Source organism: Brassica oleracea, chromosome C5 (genome assembly GCF_000695525.1).
Source record: "Brassica oleracea var. oleracea cultivar TO1000 chromosome C5, BOL, whole genome shotgun sequence".
Lineage (NCBI taxonomy): Eukaryota > Viridiplantae > Streptophyta > Magnoliopsida > Brassicales > Brassicaceae > Brassica > Brassica oleracea.
The window spans coordinates 39,635,704-39,658,357 of record NC_027752.1 but is presented as its reverse complement, the minus strand read 5'-3'; the positions used below and the strand labels follow the sequence as shown (position 1 = coordinate 39,658,357).

General features: G+C 38.4%; 4 protein-coding genes across 4 annotated transcripts; 1 reads left to right on the top strand and 3 right to left on the bottom strand.

Annotated features, from left to right (window-relative positions):
* Nucleotides 1–1,438: 1,438 nt before the first annotated feature.
* Nucleotides 1,439–5,828, top strand: LOC106343581 (phosphoenolpyruvate carboxylase 3). The gene is made up of 10 exons (XM_013782833.1): nucleotides 1,439–1,558; nucleotides 1,751–1,962; nucleotides 2,414–2,808; nucleotides 2,883–3,190; nucleotides 3,275–3,378; nucleotides 3,463–3,553; nucleotides 3,624–3,778; nucleotides 3,876–4,874; nucleotides 4,952–5,338; nucleotides 5,417–5,828. Exons 2-10 carry the CDS (start codon nucleotides 1,795–1,797, stop codon nucleotides 5,711–5,713), a joined length of 2,904 nt encoding a protein of 967 aa, XP_013638287.1. The 5' UTR covers nucleotides 1,439–1,558; nucleotides 1,751–1,794; the 3' UTR covers nucleotides 5,714–5,828.
* A 755-nt stretch (nucleotides 5,829–6,583) lies between these two features.
* LOC106293263 (TPR repeat-containing thioredoxin TTL2) lies at nucleotides 6,584–9,698 on the bottom strand. Its single transcript, XM_013728919.1, has 7 exons — nucleotides 8,426–9,698; nucleotides 8,167–8,362; nucleotides 7,909–8,096; nucleotides 7,501–7,834; nucleotides 7,191–7,395; nucleotides 7,005–7,111; nucleotides 6,584–6,931 (listed from the first exon to the last, which is right to left on the bottom strand). Exons 1-7 carry the CDS (start codon nucleotides 9,442–9,444, stop codon nucleotides 6,779–6,781), a joined length of 2,202 nt encoding a protein of 733 aa, XP_013584373.1. The 5' UTR covers nucleotides 9,445–9,698; the 3' UTR covers nucleotides 6,584–6,778.
* A 3,968-nt stretch (nucleotides 9,699–13,666) lies between these two features.
* On the bottom strand, nucleotides 13,667–15,989 carry LOC106343848 (probable beta-1,3-galactosyltransferase 14). Its single transcript, XM_013783176.1, has 7 exons — nucleotides 15,520–15,989; nucleotides 15,175–15,327; nucleotides 14,987–15,069; nucleotides 14,817–14,916; nucleotides 14,564–14,677; nucleotides 14,285–14,427; nucleotides 13,667–14,188 (listed from the first exon to the last, which is right to left on the bottom strand). The coding sequence occupies exons 1-7, from the start codon at nucleotides 15,870–15,872 to the stop codon at nucleotides 14,100–14,102; spliced, it is 1,035 nt and encodes a 344-aa protein (XP_013638630.1). The 5' UTR covers nucleotides 15,873–15,989; the 3' UTR covers nucleotides 13,667–14,099.
* Nucleotides 15,990–17,372: 1,383 nt separating this feature from the next.
* LOC106295084 (increased DNA methylation 1) lies at nucleotides 17,373–22,365 on the bottom strand. The gene is made up of 8 exons (XM_013730860.1): nucleotides 22,018–22,365; nucleotides 19,448–21,638; nucleotides 19,242–19,365; nucleotides 18,904–18,986; nucleotides 18,525–18,766; nucleotides 18,314–18,400; nucleotides 18,120–18,219; nucleotides 17,373–18,017 (listed from the first exon to the last, which is right to left on the bottom strand). The coding sequence occupies exons 2-8, from the start codon at nucleotides 21,566–21,568 to the stop codon at nucleotides 17,418–17,420; spliced, it is 3,357 nt and encodes a 1,118-aa protein (XP_013586314.1). The 5' UTR covers nucleotides 21,569–21,638; nucleotides 22,018–22,365; the 3' UTR covers nucleotides 17,373–17,417.
* Nucleotides 22,366–22,654: the final 289 nt, after the last annotated feature.

Sequence of the window (22,654 nt, the reverse complement as noted above, 5' to 3'; positions counted from 1 at the left end):
ATGCCTAAGCCATTTAGCTATTATTCAATATATTATCCAACTGAACCTAACTATTTCTTTAACGTAGAAAGGGATCTATAAGGCTATAAACTATATAAAGTTGTTATATTTAATTCAGCATTATTGCTAAATTTCAAATTAAGAAGACGCCATGATTCATCAAACCTATAAATAAATACAAAAGGGTCAATGATACATGTTCGAACGAATCAGTATACCCAAGAGCCAATTTTCTAATACGTTTTAAAATTCACAGACTTTTTGTTTTCTTGGTAAAAGTTTCATGAACTTTATTTTTATTTTTTCTACTCCAATATTTGGATTGTTTGAGACGACTTGTTTTAATCCTGCAGTTTGGAACGTAGTTACGTATGGGATCTAATTGTGTAATTTTTTTTTTTTAAACTTTCTAATTGTGTAAAATTGTGAAATGAATTACATTTGAACCGAATATTCTAACAGATCAAGTTGGATACAGATCATTGATCAAGAACACTTTTTATGCTAAGAAATTACAAACTTGGTTGACTTGTGTACATATTATAATGACAAATTCAATGATTCGAAATTTGGAATATTCCATTGCTAAGCAATGAGAATACATAAACCTATACTGGAAAGTATATTTTTTATAAGAAGTAAAATGAATAATTGGTCTTGAAATTTTAATAACTTTTTAAAAAGTCAACTTTATCGTGTAGGCTCAGAGATTTGTGCATCATCGTGCATAGACAAGGTGCATGCACGAATTCACATGATCTTCTTTTCTGTCTTATAAGCTTTTTTTTTGTCAACCTTCTGTTTTATAAGCTAAAAAATCAATTATTGTTTACTACCAGAACTAAGAATTAACCCAAAAACACAGAAGATAAGATCAAAACGAAACCTATTAAACGTAATTCCATAAACCCTGTTATACATTTTACAACTAGGTAACTAAGGAAGAAGATTCTTAGAAAAAAAAACTTAAGAAATCAAGATCCATTAGGTATTTGATCTGTATCTTAAATATAAATTACTTAATGATTGCATAATATTTCGAATCCAAATAATAAATCAATCTAGTGATCTACTATCACTGATAGTTTCATTTTCTTATTTTGTAATCTATATAATTCTAACGGTCAGTACAATTAAGTAAACTACAAAACTAATGAAATATTTTATTCAAAACTTCTATTGTAAAACCCAGCCCTAAAGAAAACTAAAAATCCAGACGCAACCATTTAAAAAACAGATTTGACTGAATACAATTATACATACATTCATATCTTTTTTTACAAAACTAAGTAAAAAACTTTTGTTTACCGTATGAAATGGAATGGAGTTAATGAAAAGATTCTTTCATTTATGTTATGTAATCTGATTGTACTATACCTAAAAAAGATGCAGAATATCCGTCAGTATTATTCCTTCACTACAAAGAATAAGATGGACTGACGCCTATCACACTTCCTCTATATAAACAGTGGATACGCTCTCATCTCTGAATCTGATTCCACCATCTAATAACCTTTTCTGAGTTCAGACCAATAACAGTTTCTTGTCTTCTTAAAAGGTTCGTTGTCTAAAAATCATTAAAACTCTGTTTTAAAAAGATTTTATTATTTTAACTATGGGTTTTGATCAGTTATAGAATTCCCGATTCCACCGGCGAGATTTTTGTCATAAATCAACAGATTTTGCATTTTTTTTTTATTTATCATTGGATAAAAACAAAAAACCTTTCCTTTTGATCTGATGATTACAGAAGAACTCAAAAAGAGTGCCGAGAGCGATTGATCAACAACGATCATGGCGGGTCGGAACATAGAGAAGATGGCGTCCATTGATGCGCAGCTTCGTCAACTGGTTCCTGCTAAAGTGAGTGAAGACGACAAGCTCATCGAGTACGACGCTCTTCTCCTCGATCGTTTCCTCGACATTCTCCAGGACTTACACGGAGAGGATCTCCGTGAAACGGTACCAAAACTTGATTTTTCTTTTGATTAAATCGATACCCATTTTCTCAGATCGCATAAAGTTCAAACCTTTAGAAAAACACATGTTGTAAAGATGCAGGGCCGTGCATGAGCTATTGGAGCAGTCCAACATGGTCCAAATCTAAAACAATTTTTTTTTTTGAAAATAATATATAAATTATGGTCTAAAACTTCAAAAAATTTAGATATACTAATAAATATAGAGTTTATAATTTCAAAAATACGTCAAATATATATATATATATATTTATATTTATAGGGCTATAAACTTTTAAAACTATTTAATTGCATAGCTAAATATACATTTAATATTTTTTTGAACATGGTTCTAAATAATATGAGACGGCACTGTGAAGATGGAACTTTTTATTTAGTTACGTTTAGATTCATTAACAGGTTTGGTTTAAATTTAAATGGTCTTAATGTAACAGGTACAAGAGCTGTACGAGCTCTCTGCTGAGTATGAAGGCAAACGTGACCCTAAGAAGCTTGAGGAGCTAGGGAGTGTGCTCACGAGTTTGGATCCTGGCGACTCCATTGTTATCTCCAAGGCCTTCTCCCACATGCTTAACTTAGCTAACTTGGCTGAGGAGGTCCAGATTGCTTACCGGAGAAGGATCAAGAAGCTGAAGAAGGGTGATTTCGCTGATGAGAGCTCTGCCACTACCGAGTCTGATATCGAAGAGACTTTCAAGAGGCTTGTTAGTGTTCTTGGTAAGTCTCCTGAAGAGATCTTTGATGCTTTGAAGAACCAGACTGTGGATTTGGTTTTGACTGCTCATCCTACTCAGTCTGTGCGTAGATCTTTACTTCAGAAGCACGGCAGGTTAGTTTTTTTTTAACACTCTGTAATGAGAGATCAGTGAGACAACTCTTTTGACCTTTAAAATGATTTCTCAGGATAAGAGACTGTCTAGCTCAGTTGTATGCAAAGGACATTACTCCTGATGACAAGCAGGAGCTTGATGAGTCTTTGCAAAGAGAGATTCAAGCTGCATTCCGCACAGATGAGATTAGGAGAACGCCTCCAACCCCACAAGATGAAATGAGAGCTGGAATGAGCTATTTCCATGAGACAATCTGGAACGGTGTCCCTAAGTTCCTTCGCCGTGTTGACACAGCTCTGAAGAACATTGGGATTGACGAACGTGTTCCTTACAATGCCCCACTGATTCAGTTCTCTTCATGGATGGGCGGTGATCGTGATGGTACAAAACTCTTTTTTGCATTACTTACAAACGAATCTATCGGTTGTTTATTTCCTCTTGTTCACCAACTTACTTGAATTGCAGGTAATCCGAGGGTCACACCTGAGGTCACTAGAGATGTGTGCTTGTTGGCTAGAATGATGGCAGCCAATTTCTACTATAACCAAATTGAAAATCTGATGTTTGAGGTTTTTATCTCTTTTGAAAATCTACTCATTTTTGGGTTTCCCTTCGATAAGATCTTCTTGATTCATTATTTTCTTTCTTGGCAGTTGTCTATGTGGCGTTGCACTGATGAGTTTCGTGCCAAGGCTGATGAGATCCACAGGAACTCAAGGAAAGATGCTGCAAAACATTACATAGGTTTGAAGCAGAAAACTTTATTCAAATGTGCTTTTGCAAATTTTAAGTCATTTTTTTCTACTCAATGCAGAGTTCTGGAAGACAATTCCTCCAACTGAGCCATACCGTGTGATTCTTGGTGATGTGAGGGACAAACTCTATCACACACGCGAACGCTCTCGTCAGTTGCTGAGTAACGGAATCTCTGACATCCCCGCAGAAGCTACTTTCACCAATGTCGAAGAGGTAAGCAAACTCTATGTATATTATACTCTGTCAAATGTCTATTTTACTTAGTCTTTGCTTGATTCTAACAAACCTGTTGTTTTTTCTATCTACGCAGTTCTTGGAGCCTCTTGAGCTCTGTTACCGATCACTATGTGCATGTGGTGACCGCCCAATAGCTGATGGAAGCCTCCTTGATTTCCTGAGGCAAGTCTCTACCTTTGGACTCTCCCTTGTGAAGCTTGACATTAGGCAAGAATCTGAACGCCACACCGATGTCTTTGACGCTATCACCAAGCACTTAGACGGTTCCTCCTACAGAGACTGGTCTGAAGAACGTCGGCAAGAATGGCTTCTTGCTGAACTAAGCGGCAAGCGTCCGCTATTCGGACCAGATCTTCCGAAAACCGAAGAGATTGCTGATGTTCTGGACACATTCAAAGTCATCTCCGAGCTGCCTTCAGATTGCTTTGGAGCTTACATTATCTCTATGGCAACTTCACCCAGTGATGTCCTTGCCGTTGAGCTTTTACAGCGCGAGTGCCACGTGAAGAAGCCACTCAGAGTTGTTCCACTCTTTGAGAAGCTAGCTGATCTAGAAGCAGCTCCTGCAGCTGTTTCAAGACTCTTCTCTCTGGACTGGTACAAAAACCGCATTAACGGTAAACAAGAGGTTATGATCGGTTACTCTGACTCAGGGAAAGACGCTGGTCGTCTCTCAGCTGCTTGGGAGCTGTACAAAGCTCAAGAAGAGCTTGTGAAGGTCGCTAAGAAATATGGAGTGAAGCTAACTATGTTCCATGGCCGTGGTGGCACTGTTGGAAGAGGAGGTGGTCCCACCCATCTTGCTATATTGTCTCAGCCACCGGATACAGTTAATGGCTCACTCAGAGTCACGGTTCAAGGTGAAGTCATTGAGCAATCGTTTGGAGAGGAACACTTGTGTTTTAGAACACTTCAGCGTTTCACAGCTGCTACTCTTGAGCATGGTATGAACCCTCCTGTTTCGCCAAAACCAGAGTGGCGCGCTTTGCTCGATGCAATGGCGGTTGTTGCAACCGAGGAGTATCGATCCGTCGTGTTCCAAGAACCTCGATTTGTCGAGTACTTCCGCCTTGTAAGTATTCACATTTGTCCCCAAGATTTATAGTTCAAAGTATTATAACCGTTTGGTTTTGGTTTTGGTTTGTGTAGGCTACACCTGAGCTGGAGTATGGACGTATGAACATCGGAAGCAGGCCTTCAAAGCGAAAACCGAGCGGTGGGATCGAGTCTCTCAGAGCAATCCCATGGATCTTTGCTTGGACACAAACAAGATTCCATCTTCCTGTATGGTTAGGATTTGGAGCAGCTTTCAGGTATGCAATCAAGAAAGATGTGAGGAACCTCCACATGCTGCGAGATATGTACAAACACTGGCCTTTCTTCCGAGTCACCATCGATCTTATTGAGATGGTGTTCGCCAAGGGAGACCCGGGGATCGCTGCATTGTACGACAAGCTTCTTGTCTCTGAAGACTTATGGGCCTTTGGAGAGAAACTCAGAACCAACTTTGAAGAAACCAAGAGCCTCGTCCTCCAGGTATATACAAAAGCAAAAACAAGAGTACTCTGTTTCGTATTTTTACTTGAAGTAACCACTAAAGTCCTTCTGTTGCAGACTGCCGGACACAGAGACCTTCTTGAAGAAGACCCTTACTTGAAACAAAGGCTTAGGCTGCGTGACTCTTACATTACAACCCTCAACGTTTGCCAAGCCTACACATTGAAGAGAATCCGTGATCAAAACTACAATGTGACTCTGCGACCACACATTTCTAAAGAGATCATGCAATCAAGCAAATCGGCACAAGAGCTAGTTAAGCTTAACCCAACGAGTGAATACGCGCCTGGACTTGAGGACACGCTCATCTTAACCATGAAAGGTATTGCCGCAGGACTGCAAAACACCGGTTAAGTGAGTTTGAGTCACTGAGAGAAAACAGACTTTTGAGTCTCTCTTTTCTGTTTTTCTTTTTTTAAGAATAATCTCTTTTTTAAAACGAAAATAATAAGTTGTTACGGTTGGATTACAGTTTACTTTTTATGTATCCACACCGTTGAGAAAAGTTTTAATCTTCTCATTGTATGAAACTAAACACTGCTCTGTTTCTGAGACAGTGTTCAATCTTAAATCTTGTCTTTTTGTCTCTGATCTCCATCTCGCGATACCAGAATCACTTACAGTTGTTGATACTTTTCCACAAAACGTGTAGTCGTATAAGTTGAAATGTGGTCCCTGGACATGTTTAATCGAACTAGGCCGTTAAAGAAGGGAGGTGCATGGAGCGGTTTTCTATCCAGCTTAAAACACACGGCACGTATTTCATATACAGCTATGGCATACAGTTCCCACACTCTACTTCTGAAGATGTAACTCAGGAGCGAGTGTTAGTCATTGCGTACTAAAACTGTGTATATATGTAAATCATTTGTATTGTGAGGAAAACCATAGGCGAGCACAGAAGAAGATTAGATTAAACTGTTACCAATTGATTCTATAAGAGACTTCTTCATTAACAACAATCATTTTAAGAGGAAAATAGTACGCTCATTTAGCTTGTGTGTGTTGCAAGAAACATCATCGTCCAGTTATTACCATATGAATAACCATCACCATTTTTAATATGACAATGTTCAGTCAGTTTATTCTAGTCATCTAAGTCAGGCACCTTTTACTTTTATTCACTGAGAAGATAAATAAGAAAAACGGTAATTGAACAATATTTTACAGGAAGAATTTTTATTCATGGCAAAAATGTTTTGACAACATGAATGAATGTCTCTCTCTCTTTCTCTGTTTATTTTATAGGGTTTAATCACCTAAGCAAAATTTTGTCTATGTACACATTTAATCTCTAATAACCGAGCAATGAATGAACCGAATCAGAAGTAATCCTCTACCTAACTCTGAGAGATTATTGACAAAATTTTCCTCTTCCTTTTTTTTTATATGAACCAAGTAAATATGTTTGAGAGTTTGCTAAAGGCCATAGTGTCTCACTGAAATCTCCAGTGCTTCCTTGCTTGGGCACACAATCTCCTTCATCCTAATCCCAACTTTGTAAATCTTGAAGGTTGGCACAACTCTCACTTTCTCTGCATCACCCACTTCAGGACATTTCTCTATCTCCACCTATTCAAACATCACAAGTAAGTTATACTTGTTCACTTACACATATTTTAAAGTTTGTGCTTCTTTTTAAAACCTTGAGGAAGTGCAGTGATGGGTAACGAATACATAGTGCATCCATGAAAATAGATATCTCTTTGCATTGTTGATCAAAGGCTTTCATAAAAAGTACAACAGAAACTCCTGCCACCATTGAAGTGTACAACAAGTTAATAAGTCTAAAAGTTCTGTAAAGACCAGACAAGTTTAAATTATCACTTACCAGGACGTGTCAATGCAGCTTTTAACTCTTCAAGGCTAAAAACCTCCTCAACTTCACCTCCAAACTCCATGTTTAAAACTACTTCTCCACGAGATTTCTTCAATGCAACTTGAGCATGAAACAAAGACTCAGCTATTTCTCTGTCATAAGATAGTTCCTTTCTCAAGATTTCATAATCGCTAACTGCTTCAGTCCATCTCTCCAGCTTCATTTTTTCGCAAGAAGAAGCATATATAGATGTTACCAACAAGTAAAACGCCAAAAAAACTAACTCATACCATATCTATATATTAATATATATAGATGTTACCTTGCTGTATGAGGCAGCTCTTTGACGACGAGCCTTTGTGCAACTCGGTAGAATAAGCAATGCATGACTACAATCTTCTATTGAGCTCTCCCACATCCCAACTTTAAAGAAACAATCAGCTCTATGACTGAACAAAGTAGCATTGTATGGATCAAACTTAAGGCCTTCTGCATAAGCTGCACTTGCTTCTGTGTATCTTTCTGAGCCATAAAGACCGTTACCACGATCACGCGCCCTAACAATCATTTTAACGTTTCTATTCAATGTTTCAATTTCACCGTTTCGTGGTTCCATCTCTGAAGCTTTCTCTATAAATGTAACCGCATTTTCAAACCTGCAAGAATACATCATCTCTCTTTTACTATGAACATAATAAATAATAAACCAATATGTCTATAAATATATTACCTTCCTAGAGCCAATTCCATCTGAGATTTTACAAAATATGTGTAAGCTTCAGAGATCATATCGAAAAACCGAATCCGTGTGAAAGATGATGGTAATAATATTTCTATTTTGGGGGCAGATGCTAATATTGTCTGAGCCTCATCAAGCCTTAGGAGCTTCATTAGTGCTTCAACTTTACACATAGCTAGCTGCAGATTTTGAACATATTTTAAAAAACTTTTGATTCTGATTCTTCAAAAGGTAAATACAAGAAGATACCTGAGGAGACATATCAGCTCCAGACTCCATAGCTGCACTTACTTCTGTCAAAACAACATTCCATTCACCACATCTTCTTGCATCTGCGCATTTGTTCAAGTGTCTATCAACTTCTTCAAGCACCTTCACCACCATGGGATCTGATGGCTCCTCCACAGAAAAGAAGTGCTTCCCCGCATTATCAACTTGACCTAATCTGCAACCAAAACAAGATTCAATATCCTTTCTTGATCAAGAATCTATAAGCAGTTCAGTATACCTAAGAAGCAATGTGGCTAAACGATGATGAGCCCTTGCAAAATTCGGATCCAGTTTAATAGCATGTTCACACTCAACCACAGCTTCAGCAATCCGACCTAAACCGGACAAAGCAGCTGCTCGGTTGCTGCGGTAAGTCGCATTACTCGGCGAGAGCTCTAACGCTCGGTCGTAAAACTTCAAAGCCTCACTGAAACAACCTTTCTTGAACATTTCGTTTCCAAGCCTCTTTACTTCCTCTGGATTCGGACTATTCATCACTCTCTTCCACGACGTATCCACCTCAGAGCCACCACCACCGCTAGAGCAGCGGGAGATTACGAGTGCACCGGAGGAAGAACCAGAACTCGTTGTTAGCTTTGCAGGCGTTGACGAGTAGCTGTTTGTTCCTCGCATTACGCTACCGTATCCGTAGGACTTGGAGCCTGGTCCGAGAATCATGCGTTTGGGAACTCCTTGTGTCATCCCTGTTATATGAACCTTCCCGGACGGGAAAAGATTCCCGCCGGGGAGGATTTTCACCGGCTGCGGCGGCGGAGTCGAGCTTTTTGTTGATCGTTTTGTTGAGCCAGAAGCTGAGTCCGACGCTGAAGAGACCCGTCCCGGTCTCGGGTTCGACCCTGCTTTAGCGCCGGCGGGGTTGCTAGACCCGGAAGTGGTGGACTTGGAAGATTTAGCGGCGGAGGGATTGCTTGTCTTAGAAGTTTGAGAGGCGGAGGGAGCGGTGGCCCTAGAAGATTGTACGGCGGAGGGATTTGACCGACCGGAGTCGGATTTTGTTGAAGCCGGAGTGTGTACGGCACGACCCGATACCGATCCGGATGAGCTAGAACTGAAGCTACTGTTGGAAGTGGTGGTTGCCGCCGAGGTGAGTCCACTCGGTTGTGTCTGAAGCGGAGTAATTGGCGATCCGAATTCGACATGAACATTGTCTTGTTTATTGTTTGTCATATTCAGTGATCTGCGAAGCTTATCGGCGACAGTGTCAGGTTCCGACACATGTTTAATGGGCTTCAACATTGTGTCTTAAAATAAGATTACAAAAAAAAAAAAAAAGATAGCTTAATCGTCTAAAAATCTCACTTTCCCTATGGATTCTCTAAATGAGGAGATAAAACTAAGAGCGATGACCTTCAATGGCTGAACAAGATAGAAACGAAGGAGAAGATTTATACGATCACATATTCCGATCAATGCATCATCGGGAGAGATGGGGATCTCGCGATGAAAAAAAAAGAGCAATGCAAAAAAAAAAAGAGAGTGATTTCTAGAGAGAGACAAAGTCTCAGAGAAAGAAGAGAGGAAGGAGACGAAGAGCGGAGTGAAACCAAAAAAATAAAGTAAATAATTTTAAAATTCTATTTATTTACTACATCGACTTGTTGAATGTTGACACACAAAAATAGAAGTGAGATTTAATTTGTTTTCTCAACTGTTCTCTCTTTTCTTCCGCTTAAGAATTGTGGAAAGTGAAAAAAAAAAAGAAATTAAGAAAATTTTAGTTCAAGAGAAATCTTTCACCGTACGAATAATTTTAAATTAGAGTTTCCGAGAGAAAAAGGAGATAAAAGTGTTTTTTATTTATTTTCACAAGATTTTGCCTAGTCAAATGAAAACTAATGTACACTATGATCTAAAACTTTTACGAAGTATCTAATTTAAGATTTGGTTGTAGCTATTTTTTAATATTCAAACCCAAAGTCTTGACTGGATCCTTCTCGTAGATTGCGCTCAACACTCTACTATACTACTTATATTATACATAATAAATAAAAATTACAATATTCTTAAAAATAAGCAGATTTCATTTTTTTTTTTACATGGATCTTGTGTTTGTCAATCTCGTAGGAATGTCCTATCAATAAACATTTGGAAGTAATTAAAATTTATAAAATAATCTGCTGTCTTGTCTTTATTTATACTGTCTCGTTTTTCTTACAATATCTAGAAGCTAACTCGCGGTACGTGACGTGCACGCTCCTAAAAGCATGCAATCGTAGTTCTTAATTAACATTTAACACTATCATTAACCAATTGTCATTAGTTTAATTAATTAATCACCCCAGTTCGCAAGGACACATTCAGTATAATACCATGTATTTAAACAAATAAAATAAAAACTTGATTTACCATATGTTTTTTAGTATAAGTGATGTTTAATAGACCACACATTTTTATCACACTTCTTTGTTTTTTTTTTATCACACTTCTCTGTTGCTCTGCATGCATGTATATACTGTAAATGTTAACATGTAGTATAAGTGAATAATTATTTATTCACAAGGCTCATCTTGGACAACTTGTAAGACAACAAATTAAATATATGTTACTTTTATTTATTGACATCTGTAAGCGATCACCGAGTAAAGTAATCATAATACCAATACGTAAAAATAGGTTAGTGCAGTGCAGACATACATGTCTGTGGCGTGTGTTTCCTAGAAACAGAATCCTATAGTGTTTATACTTGCGGCTGTGAGATGCGTAAAGATAAATGCAAAAACACTATTGGTAAACAATAGACGATGAATATTAACTTGTTTGGTAGGTTCATGCATGGACCTACTTCTGACTATCAGATTATATATATGTTGGTGGTTGTAATTAATATGTCCAGGTTTGTTAGTAAGAATAGGTAAGTACGCACTTAATTAAGCACGCATTTGATTGGCCAATATAATATTCCATCCGAATCAAACTGTATAATTTTCTAACAGAGTACATACCGATCTAGGTAGACATTTTACACAAAATGATAGTATAAAGTATTCTTCTTACCTTTGCACTAACGTTTTTACATGAACTCACAGATCTATAATGATTCGTATGATAACATAGATTGATTACCTAATTCGAGATTACTGATAAAGAATAGTGTGTATTCTGTAAACTTTATTTTGATGTTAATTCCTAGAGACGGAATACAAACAGAGATGGATGGCATAAGCACTTTTGGTTTGTAAACATACATTGCATCAAACAAATCTAATGGTGTTTGTTCTAATTAATTTGGCATGTTCAAAACACCTTTAAGTAATTTGATGGATGTCTTTGTCAACTAAACGTTGGAATCCTGCTATGACGCCAGATTAATCATCACTGTCTCTGGTTGACATTGATAAGAAGGAGTGGCAGAAGGTAATTAAGTACGTATTGAATGATTATAATGTTTTTCTTTTGCCAGAAAATGTTCTCTCACCTTTTCCTAAAATCAGTTACATTCTTTTAAAAAATGACCTTTAAAAAAATCAAAATTTTTGATAACATAAAAAATCTATAATAAAAATAATACATAAAAATCTTGAAAACTACATTAATTAAATATAAAATAATTAAATTAATCTAGTTTTTAAACTATTATTCTAATCCACCTTCTAAACTATAATCACAACCATGTTTAAATATAAAAAGTTTTGATTAATTATATTTTCATTTTTTAATTATATGCTATTTAAGAATAAAAAATGTTTTAGTAATTTTATGATATTCCTAATTTTTAAAGAAAATATTCGGAAAATTGATTTCTTAACAGCAAAACGACTAGTTAGTGGTCAGGGGCTGAGCTATTCACAACATAGTGGGATCAGTTGACCCCACCAAATTTATAAAATTGCTTTGTATTTATTTAAGTTTTATGAATTGATCCCAATAAATTTTACATTTTGACCCCTTTCATTTTTTGTTTAAGTCCTCAACTTTTTATTTCTTTCTTTTTCACCTTCAGTTTCAATTTTTGTAATATATATGACTATGTGAGATAATTTTTCTGGCTCTGCCACTGTTAGCAGTGTTTTCTTTTTGTTAATGCAGATCTAATTATGTTTTTCCTTCTTAATGCATGCATGATTTAAGCAGAATAGGAAATGCTGACAACAGAAAATGAAAGATGCAAAATTAAAAAGGAAAATTTAACGAATTGGTGAAGAAGGATGGATGGATTCATTATCATTTTTTATTTTGGTGTTAGCATAGCTTTTGACAGCTTTTGAACATGTTACACGAAGATGGTAAGACTCCAACTTTTTGTTGTTGCGTAGAAGACCCTGTTTCCAGCTTCTTCTTATTCCCTCCGTATCACTTTAAGTGGTGTTTAGAAAAAAAAATTTTGTTTCAAAATAATTGATGTTCTCATTATTCTAGATAGAATTTAATATTATTTAAATTTTGTGACCAATTGAAAAATACTGATTTTTTTTTATTGGTTGAATTAATTTCATTTAATGATATTTTTATGTAATCAAGATGAATTGTATAGAAGTTTGCATTTTCTTAATCAAAGTGCAAAAACTTTAAAACCCACTTAAAATGATATAGAAGGAGTATATTTTACTTATTATTTTTTCGCAGACCCTAAAATAAGTTCATATTGGTTATCTATTATTTATCGGCTCTGGTTGCTTCCATAGAGTTGGGGGCGATCTTTGCTCCTCTTTTTGTTTTATGTTGTGTTCTCCAGTTAGATCTACTAGGTTATTCTCGTTTCTCTCAACAGGTTGTTTTCAGATCTCCGATATGATCCTTTTCCGAAGAGAATGAAAGTTTTCGGTTGATCTATTTTGTCAATATTTCTAGTTGAAGTGGATTATATCCTCGTTCCCTTCAGATCTGGTTCTATCTTGGAACTTGTGTGTGGTTTGATTGAATTGCATGTTGATTTTGAGCTTTCTTTGGTTCATACATGGTCTCGATCTTCGACCTTCTCAGTCTCTCGAATGAGTTGTTCATGATTATGAGTTGTTTCGCTCCTTATCCTTTCCTTTACAGATTTGATCGAGATCTTATTTTCTGTCCAGCTTCTTTGGCTTGTCGATTCAACTCCTCCATCGACTTCCAGTTGAAGACTTTTGAACATGACGTGTTATGTCTCCTAGAGCTTGAAGCTTTGGTCTTTCATCTGCATGAGCTATTCACCATAGGAGGATTCGCACGGAGGTTGTAGCCATGGATGGCTTCCTCGCTTTGCCTTGTTCAAAGAAGCTCTGTTCAAGTCATCATGCTTTATTGATCTCTTTTGGGTGAAGGTTTATTTTATGTTGTTACCCACTTCTTCTAGCTTAGATTGTTTCATATTCTGTTTCTTTAGTCATCATGTTATTGTGTTTTAGTCTCTCCGTAGTTGGAGCTTCAGTCTCCGGAGGTATGATGAACCTGCCGGCCAATGTATTTCAAATCTGTATCCCACCTTTGTAATCTTCTTTTGATACTATAATCATGATAATATAATCAGTGTTTAAAAAAAAAAGGTTATCTACTGTCTTTTATTTCATTTCTTATATCCGCTAATATTTACATAAAATATAATTTAGTTTTCTACTATAGTAAAAACAAAAGCTTAATCGATTAACACTGTATCGGTTTTTCCTCTTTCCTCGTCGATAATGCGAGTTCGAAATTGCAGTTAGTTTAACCTCATACTTGTACAACAAGGAATAATCCAAAATTTACCAGCCCTAGTTTTATAAACCCTAATGCCGTTTAAGCGAAGGATCAACTCTCCTCGCTTTTCTGGCATTGCCACCTAAAGAGTACATAGCAGAGTAAGTGAAAAAAAGGAGGAGGAAAGTCGTATATAATCTGTGCGAAGCTGCAACTTCAATGGCGGAAGTGTCGCCTCGGATCTTCGACCATCAAAGGAGATATATATATATATATATAACTATATAAGAGGTAAAAGATCACTCATCTTCCGATGGCAAAGTTGGGCTCTTTGAGCAGCTCTCTATCTTGTGAAGTTCCAACATCCTTTTCTCTGGGTTACAAAGCCCTGCACCAGTTACATATTCAAACCCAAGCTGTGATCAGTTCTTGTCGAAAGGCTGACGCAAAACCTGGATGCGTTTCCAAAATGTGAGTATCGAACCTGAGCATTTTGGTATATCCCAAACAGCAATGGAGTAGGGTGAGCACTCTCGTTCACAAAGGGTCTTGTGGTTCTCGTGGTTGACGTTCATTGCCAACATCCACGCACCTATTGTCACGTCCTCGTTGCTAAACATCCTGAAACTGAAGTTTGAAAATATCTTTCTTTATTAACCAACAAGGCTTAACACGCAAAAGACTCTGAAGTCAAATTCCTAAACCAAGTACATAACTCAGGGTGACTTTGAAACCGAATAAAATAGAGGAGACATAGTCTTGCCTGTTATTCTTGAGGGCAACCAAACTGGTGACAACATCAGCAGAAAGAGCATAGATGGGGCCATAAGCATGAAGAAAGTACTCCTTCCCCAGCAAATCTGCCAAAGGCTCATACCTGCAAAAATCAAACCAATTTTCACGTATACTGAATCACAAAGATGTGACTATGTGTTTCAAATCCGATCATAAACAATATTTCTCAAAAGACAAACATGAATTCGCATGTTCGGTTAGTTCTTCATTCCTGTCCTTACCATTTAAGCTTTGGATCTGTGAAAACAGGACCTTTTTTCAAGCATCCTAGGTATGTCTGCGAGTGGCTCCTCTCTTTAGCCAACAGCAAAGACAAACGATCTGTGAAGAAAACAACACCTCCTTAGAAAATTTAGAACCATCCTAAAGACATGTGAATGTAATCAGTCACCTGGCCTCAAATATATATCATCATCAGCTTTGACATAGAACTCCGAATCATACAAAGCATATGCAGCTTTGAAGAAAGCCAAACTACACAATAACAAGAAAACCATATAAAACATCACATCAAACCTTTCGTGTTATCCAGCAAAAACAAGATTCGAATGCAGAGAAAGTGTTACTCTCTTAACTAACGTTTTGTATGGGAGCTTACTGTACTCCTCCTCGATATCGAGCAGTATAAAGTCATCATACTCTGCAATCTCCCTTCTAAGCTCAGCCATCTTCTTTTCATCTTTGGTCTTGCCTATGATAAACCTGATAGCCAATCCTGTTGACTCCTCCAAGCTGCAGAGAATCATGAATCAATGAAGATAACATCATGTGAGTGAGTGCAGCTTCAATGGTTATTGATCTTTAAGGTTTGAGATTATGATCAATAGATTCAGATTCCTATCTACGCAATGCTAATCGTTCTGACACAAATTTTGATTCCAGAGAACCCTAAATCGAGATATGACCAAGAAGATGAATCGTTACCGACGAAGTCCTTCTGGATCGGACGGCATCCACGTGCTCCTGAGCGCTCGTCTCCTCCCAGCTGATCCGAATCCGGTTTGGATACCGACGAATCCCATCACCTTATGCCTCTTCACTCCGCCGCTGAGGCCATTACCACCGTTACTATTCCCGGCGACGTCCCAGACGACTCGCACCGTCTTCGGAGGGGAGTTCGTGAGGCATGTCCGGCTCGGGAAAACAATGGCGGAGAGTCCGAAGATGAATCCGAATAGCCCGATCGCGAGAGAGGTGAGGACGATCAGAGACGTCGATCGGCGCGTGGAGGGTGATGTCCGCGCGTGGAAGAGCTTCAGCCTCGGAGAAGACGGCATGATTTTTTGTAACGGACAGATAACGGATCCAGTTATTAGGAAGCTCTCGGAGGTTTATTTCGTTTTAACGGTCGTTGGACTTTCTGTTTTCTCAGATCAGAGATCTTTATGTGTATGAAGAAGGGTTAATTAATGAATTAAACAAATTTAGAGGATTGATGATGATAATATAAGTTAGGCAGGTGATTTGACCAGATGCTAAGAAAATAGAAAATAAATTAGTCATTAAGTGTCAGTAATGTACTAATTAATGTCGATGGAAAATCGTAAACATCTACCAAAATCAAAATAGCATTCATGGTGAAAGCGTTTTTGGCATGGTAAATTAATAAAATAGGTACAAACTTACAAACTACAAGTTTCTATTCATTTTCTAGTTCTAGCTTTATTTATTTTGTTTATATAACTTGTAACAAAGATTTCAGATCTTGGAGGTTCGGTGTCCGGCCGGCGCGTAAGCGCGCGTGTCGGCGCCGGAGCTCGTCGTCTTTCAGTTTAATTGTCCGGCCTTTGTCCTATCCTCCTCTCTTTCAGTGATCGCCTTGTCTGAGCTGTGGTTTCATCATCATCCGTGATGTATCGGATCTTGGAGTGAAAACGCGGTTGGTGTGGAATTGATGGTGCGGTGAGGACGCGCGTAGTATGGATCTCGTTCCCGGGAGATGGAGGCTTCCACAGATCCGTCGTCGCCGGCTTTTGTCACCGCGAGGTGGAAGCGTCTTTGGCTTCGCCGTCATCGGCTCAAGTCCCCGGGGTGTGAAGGCTTCCTCAGCTTCTAGCCGCCGGCTTTAGGTTTTTTTAGTTATGGTTCCTTAGTGCTGGGTTCGAGCTGGGATCGACTGGTTCTTGGTTGTCGCTTTAGGGTTGAAGATTTCAAGCTGTCGTTTTGTCGGAGGAGCTCTCTAGGAGAGATGAGGCTCTCCGACGGGTAGATAGAGTGGGAAGTATTGGATGGGTTCGGCGGAGGCTCTTCGGTTATGAGCTCCGTTTGAAGTTTGTTGTGGTGAGGGATTCCGGTGGTGAGACGAGGCGGAGACGGCCAAGTCCCAAGTCGAGGCGGATGTGACGCGTGCAGTTCTGATGGGTTGAGATGCATCCACGTGTCCGGCGTCCAGTCTCCTTGACGCTCGAGTCGGTCGTCGTCACACCGGGGATGGTTTGGGCCGTTGGCCCGTGTAATGGGTAGGTCTGTAGTGTGGATCATTGGGCCTGGTATTTAGTTTATGTATTTTGAGCTTTCATGTAATATGTTTCTGGGTTTGGCCCGATCCTTTTAATATTAAAAACATTGACGGGAAAAAAAAAAAAAAAACAAAGATTTCAGATTTTCCAGCAGAATGTTTTAAAAGTGATTAACAAGAAAGAAGTGTCCAAATGAAAATGTAGAGGATGTCTTAATCACAGGATAATGTCTTAAATAATCATATACTTATGATAAATACTCCAATCACCAGTGTTTGGCTGATTTTAAAGATTATATAAAATAAATAAAAAACAGAGTGGAAAAAGAAGTGGTAGTTTTCTTATTTATCAAAGTCCTAAATGTTAATCCGAGTCTTCAGAGCTATCAAAGTCAAGTTGTTCATCAACACAAAGCAACATCTCATCACTAATAACATTATTTACTACTTCTACACTACCAACTTGCCTCTCTTCTTCTACAGCTTCAGAGGATGAAGAAGCTCTTCTCGTCACTTCTTCTTCTCCTTCTGATGAAAACTTTGACAGTTCCTTCTCCAAACAATCTTCTTTGGTGTTGCTCTCTTGGGCTGGCTTCTCTGCTTCTGAAGTTGGTTCTGTTTGGTTGGTTCCAAGTGGCACTGGTAAGCCTAGGAGAGGTTCATCATCTGATCCTTCTGGAACCATATGATCGCAGCTCTCAAGTTGGGTCGTCGTCACGGCAAACCCGGCTTTGTCTACATCTGCTTCTTTGTTAACATTACCGTTCACAGTGTTGGGTTTTGCGCACTGGTATAGCGTTTTCTTGAGCAGGACTGTCCCAGGGAACACCATCAAATTTAGTCTTTTGAGAGCTTCGCGTTCTTCATCATCCATTGTTTTGAAGCCGAAACCTTCAGTCCATGTTTCCACTAAACTTGGCAAAGCGGCCACAACAAGATTCTCCACTTTGAGAGACATAAGCATCTGCACCCAAAACCAATGAACGGAGCAGTCAGTTTAGACATTAGTATTAGTTTAGATGGAGCCTCAAGAACAGTGACGTGACCAAATTTTAAAATACTGTACCTCTTCAATTGCAGTCACGAGGATTCTGCACATTCCCTGACGACGATACTTGCTGCATGTAGCTACAAGAGGCATCTCTGCAACACTTACTCCATGCACCCTATGGATATAAGCAAAATGTATGTAACTCATTCCCAAACATGTGAAATCACACTTTCTTGGAGCGTGAATTTTTCACTTATGCATATACTAACCTGATGGATGCTACTGAGATCATCACATCGTTCTTTTCCACAACCACTGTGTAAAACCCATCAAAGTCTAACCGGGCAAATTTTGACCTTTAATTTCAACAAAAGATTCAAAAACGGTAAGACAGATAGTTAATTATGAAAAGCAGAACCGAAGGTACAATCTCAACACACAGAAACAAACATGTGCAAGCAAATGACATAAGGACGTTACCCCCAGTTGTAAAGCACATGAGGTATCATGTCAATACCAGTTCTTGCATCTACCATAGACAGAAAACACTCCTCCATAATCGATAGAGCAACAGCTAATTTCGAGTTGCATTCAGCCTTCAGTGCCAACCTTCTCGCAGAATGAGCCTTTCCATCTTCTTGAAAACATTTCAAAACCGTCCAAGACAGACCATCAGCATTAGGATATGTAACCCCAACACGAGAACTTAGACCACTGTGCACCTGTGCATTACAACTACTTGTTAAGAAACTATATTTGCTAGCTGTAACGACTTCTCTTGTTACATATCAAAGAGCTCAAGAACAGTGAGAAAGATATCAATTTTTTAAATATATAAACTAGGCATGAGTACTCTTACCTTCTCGCAACTTTTACCACAAAAGTAGGTTTCTGGAAAAGGTTCTCTGCGTTTACTTATCTCTTGCAGACATACTCCATGATCTGATCAAATACATAAACAGTTATCAGCCATGCCGGACTTCAATCAAAATTAACTGGTCTTGCAAAGAATCAATTAGTATAGAAAGCAAAGCTGAGCCTAGCAAATAAATCAACATCTGCAACTGTAACTAAACTGATGAACAGTGGCAACAATCATGATAACATCTCAGTGTGCCATGATCGAAGACAACTCAAACAAGGAGAATGGATCATGTAATTTATAACAGGTGAACGAGTGGGAGATGAGGTCATTACATTTATGCGCACACTGAGTACACTTAAAATCCTGAGAGCGGTCATCAGGAGCATTATCACTAACGAACTCTCTGCATATCCAACATGTGCAGCTTGAGCAATACCAACTGCCTTCCGGGAGCACCTGAATTTAAAAAAAAGAGCAAAGCTAATACAGCCATTCTCTTTAGAAGGTAGTAATCTATTAATGCCACACGTTACGTTACCTTCATTGCTAAACAAGCCTGATGGAAGGTAGAAGGGCAATTATCACAGCAGATCAGCTCACCACCATCACCACAAATCCCACAAGAATCATCATTCGGATCATCACCATCATAACCTTCCTCTGATCTCGATCCGTTTCTTCTAGCCTTATACTCAGCATACCAAGCTTCAAGCTGACACGAAGCGAAAGGCTTTCCTGATCCCATGAACAGATTCAGACACGGACACCCCTGGTCGAATCCAGCATGTTTCTTGAACTCAGAAAGCGATATAGTCCTGTTGCAGCATGTGCAGACCACTCCATCTTTAGTCACGATGCCTGTTTTCACAACGGTATCATCATCATCTGGATCTCGTAACTGGATTACTTCGTCCTTAGAGATTACTTTGGAAGCTATCAACCATGATAACACAGTTCTTGGACCTGAAGCAGACCAGTTCCCTTGACCAAATTGTTTTTCCCCATTGCTAGTGCTTCGAGGAAGTAGCCTGCAGCCTCCTCTATTGTTCTTTTTCTTGGTTCTAGCTTTTGATTTCTGAGCTTTCTTCTTCTTCTGGCTTGATCTGATTGCACACCCAACCTTACCTTTGGTTTTAAAAACGTCAACATCTTGATTACAGTTCTTTCTTCTTCCCTTCTTTGAACTCTTCATCTTATCATTCCTCAACCTTTTATCTCCATTATCCTCTGAGATGACGCAGATGTTTCCCGTATCTTTAACCTCGCAATCAAGGCTAGTGGGGTCCAAGGGAGCTTTTTTCGATCTTCCGTGTGACTTCTTCCTCAGAAGACACTCATGGATCCCTTCTGCTATCAGTTTTGAAGCTTCAACGACCTTGCTAACACTGTTCTTCTGCTTCTCTTGTTCTGAAGAAGCATTTTTCCTCTCAAGATCAGAACGAATCTCTTGGTTAGCATTCTCGCCGTCATAAACAAGAAGACTACTCTCAGATACTGTCAGCACACTTTCAGGACAGCCTGAGATCAACTTCAGACAAGTTGCATCCTCTTTCTTAAACTTGTCAATAACTGAGTTCCTGGCAACTTCAACTTTGTTTCCTTTTCTTAAAGAACCAACTTTCTTATCAACGAAGACAGCAGTCACAAAGGGCTCTAAAGTACTCCACCAAAGCGCTCGTGTGTTAGCTAGATTTAACAGTTTCATGTTCTCCTCAATGTCCAGCAATGTAAGCGAGAGATCAGACCAAAAGTCATTGATGCCTGTCCATTTCTTAGTACCTGAATCCATTAACTTATGATCAGCTAGTAAGATCTCCCCCAGTGATCTCCAAGCTGACCCAAATTCACGAAACTTCCGCCCCTGTGAAGATACGTATATAGTTTCCGAGTATTTACTGTTGGATCTTTGGCGCTTCTCGATTTTCCATCTGGAAGAAGCAAGCAACTTGCAGACGTACTTGTAGAGAAGAGGACGAGGGTCCTCTTTAGGATCAATCTTTAGACAAGTTTCAGAAATGCTTAACTCATTAGGAGATACTTTAGTTCTCTCCTTCAACTGTAGTGGAGTAGATGCACCAGCAGAGAACACTCTGGTTGCAAAGCTCTCCTGAGAAACAGGAGACTCAATTGCCTTTAACTCCTTTCCATCGCATTTTGCCACGTTTTGTGAGACTATGCCACTCAGATAAACTTCTTTCCCCTTTTCTATGCTTTGCTTCAGCAAATACGAGCTCGTTGAGACACCCTTGTTAGATGATTCAACTAAATGGAGAGGTATCATATCTCTAGCAAAATCCGCAATCTGAAAACCAGTAAAAGGCGATCCCTTTTCATCCACATTCTTATTAGCAGAAAGCTTGGCTCTTTTAGCTTTTGTGTTAACTTCAGAACCATCCTTAGAAGCAGATGATGGCTCTAGGCATGCATATCCACTTGTGACCACAGAGTTGTCATTGTTTGAGCTCAGAGAGGAGTTGACATTCTTACTTGAATCATCACACTCGAAGTTAATGGCTCCAGTAACAAGACATCTTTTAGTAGCAGTAGTAGTGTTTCCGGAATCACTCGCGAAGAAAACTTCCCTGAATATCTGATGCTCTTCATATGACCCCTCGAAGCAATCATCTTCTAACATCTCGACCTCAGCTTCGGGAAGCATCTTCACAAACTAACTGCATGTTCCACTTCAGCTTAAATAAAGAGGGGGAGGTAGTAGTAGTAACCTGCGTCTATAGAATGTAATAGTGACAGATTCATAATCAGAACTTTAGCAGCAAAGATAAAAGGAAACTACAACAGGTGGTTAAATGAAACAAGAATCAAATTTACATTTTTGAGATATAAAAAAAAAAAAAAAAAAAAGCAAGAAGTTACTTATTTCCTTCAAGATAGGTTGGAGCCGACAAGCAATTTCTCAGAATCAAACAAGGAAACAATCATACAAGAGCAATAGATTCAAAACAAGACAAGATCAGAGACCCAGAAAGGCCAAATCTTTATCTTTCTAACCGAAGCTTAGTAAAATATCAAAAACCCATAGACCAGATTTCAGGAAATTGAGATGCTTTTCTAAGGCTAAAGAGAGCTGAAAAATGTGGATAAGGTTACCAGAGCATGCAGAAGAAGAAGGGATCAAATGGTAATCTGAATCTGACATTTGGGGGTTGTATTCCTCAAAGAATGCGAAAGAAATCTCAGTGCCTCATGAAAAGTCTCGAACCCCAATCTTCTCTGTCTCTTCTCTCACCAAGTGGGGAACGCATTTTCAATTTCACGTTCTCTGCACTCACTCTCTCTCTCTCTCTCTCTCTCTCTCTCTCTCTCTCTCTCTCTCCTAGATCTCTCTCACTCAAACACAAATTTGTTTGCGACTCTGTCTTGTCCCTTTGATTTGTTTTTGTTAGCTTTTCTAAAAGATCGGAAGAACCCGTTTAATTAACGGTGAGACCATTTGGAGGAAAAACGCTGGTATATTAAATTTTTAGGTTTCTAACGTTTTATAGTTTTTAATCAAAGATGGCATCAAAAATAATATATATATATATACAATAAATTCGGTTATGTCAAGAAGAAGAAATAATCTTTCAATTAATTAGTGGGGATAAATATTTGATGGTTTTGATTAGTAAACAACATAAACATTGTTAACAGTAAAATTGCAGAAAACAAAATATAAAGTTGAAGGGGTTAGTGGGAGCTATATCTATAATGATAGTTAACATTTTAAAATTATATAGTTATTTGT

Bases quoted from the DNA above. Each gene is read 5' to 3' on its own strand.
- LOC106295084 (XM_013730860.1), bottom strand. From the start codon at position 21,568: ATGCTTCCCGAAGCTGAGGTCGAGATGTTAGAAGATGATTGCTTCGAG. The intron at 18,987-19,241 runs GTAATGACCTCA...GTATTTGATCAG, and splicing joins TACTCAGTGTGCGCATAAAT to ATCATGGAGTATGTCTGCAA. The intron at 18,018-18,119 runs GTACAGTATTTT...TTTTGGGTGCAG, and splicing joins TCGTGACTGCAATTGAAGAG to ATGCTTATGTCTCTCAAAGT.
- LOC106343581 (XM_013782833.1), top strand. From the start codon at position 1,795: ATGGCGGGTCGGAACATAGAGAAGATGGCGTCCATTGATGCGCAGCTT. The intron at 3,191-3,274 runs GTACAAAACTCT...CTTGAATTGCAG, and splicing joins GATGGGCGGTGATCGTGATG to GTAATCCGAGGGTCACACCT. The intron at 3,779-3,875 runs GTAAGCAAACTC...CTATCTACGCAG, and splicing joins CTTTCACCAATGTCGAAGAG to TTCTTGGAGCCTCTTGAGCT.
- LOC106343848 (XM_013783176.1), bottom strand. From the start codon at position 15,872: ATGCCGTCTTCTCCGAGGCTGAAGCTCTTCCACGCGCGGACATCACCC. The intron at 15,070-15,174 runs GTTAGTTAAGAG...GTTATTGTGTAG, and splicing joins AGTAAGCTCCCATACAAAAC to TTTGGCTTTCTTCAAAGCTG. The intron at 14,428-14,563 runs GCAAGACTATGT...TTCAAACTTCAG, and splicing joins GTTGCCCTCAAGAATAACAG to TTTCAGGATGTTTAGCAACG.
- LOC106293263 (XM_013728919.1), bottom strand. From the start codon at position 9,444: ATGTTGAAGCCCATTAAACATGTGTCGGAACCTGACACTGTCGCCGAT. The intron at 8,363-8,425 runs GTATACTGAACT...TTTTGGTTGCAG, and splicing joins TTAGCCACATTGCTTCTTAG to ATTAGGTCAAGTTGATAATG. The intron at 7,112-7,190 runs GTAAGTGATAAT...CAATGGTGGCAG, and splicing joins AGCTGCATTGACACGTCCTG to GAGTTTCTGTTGTACTTTTT.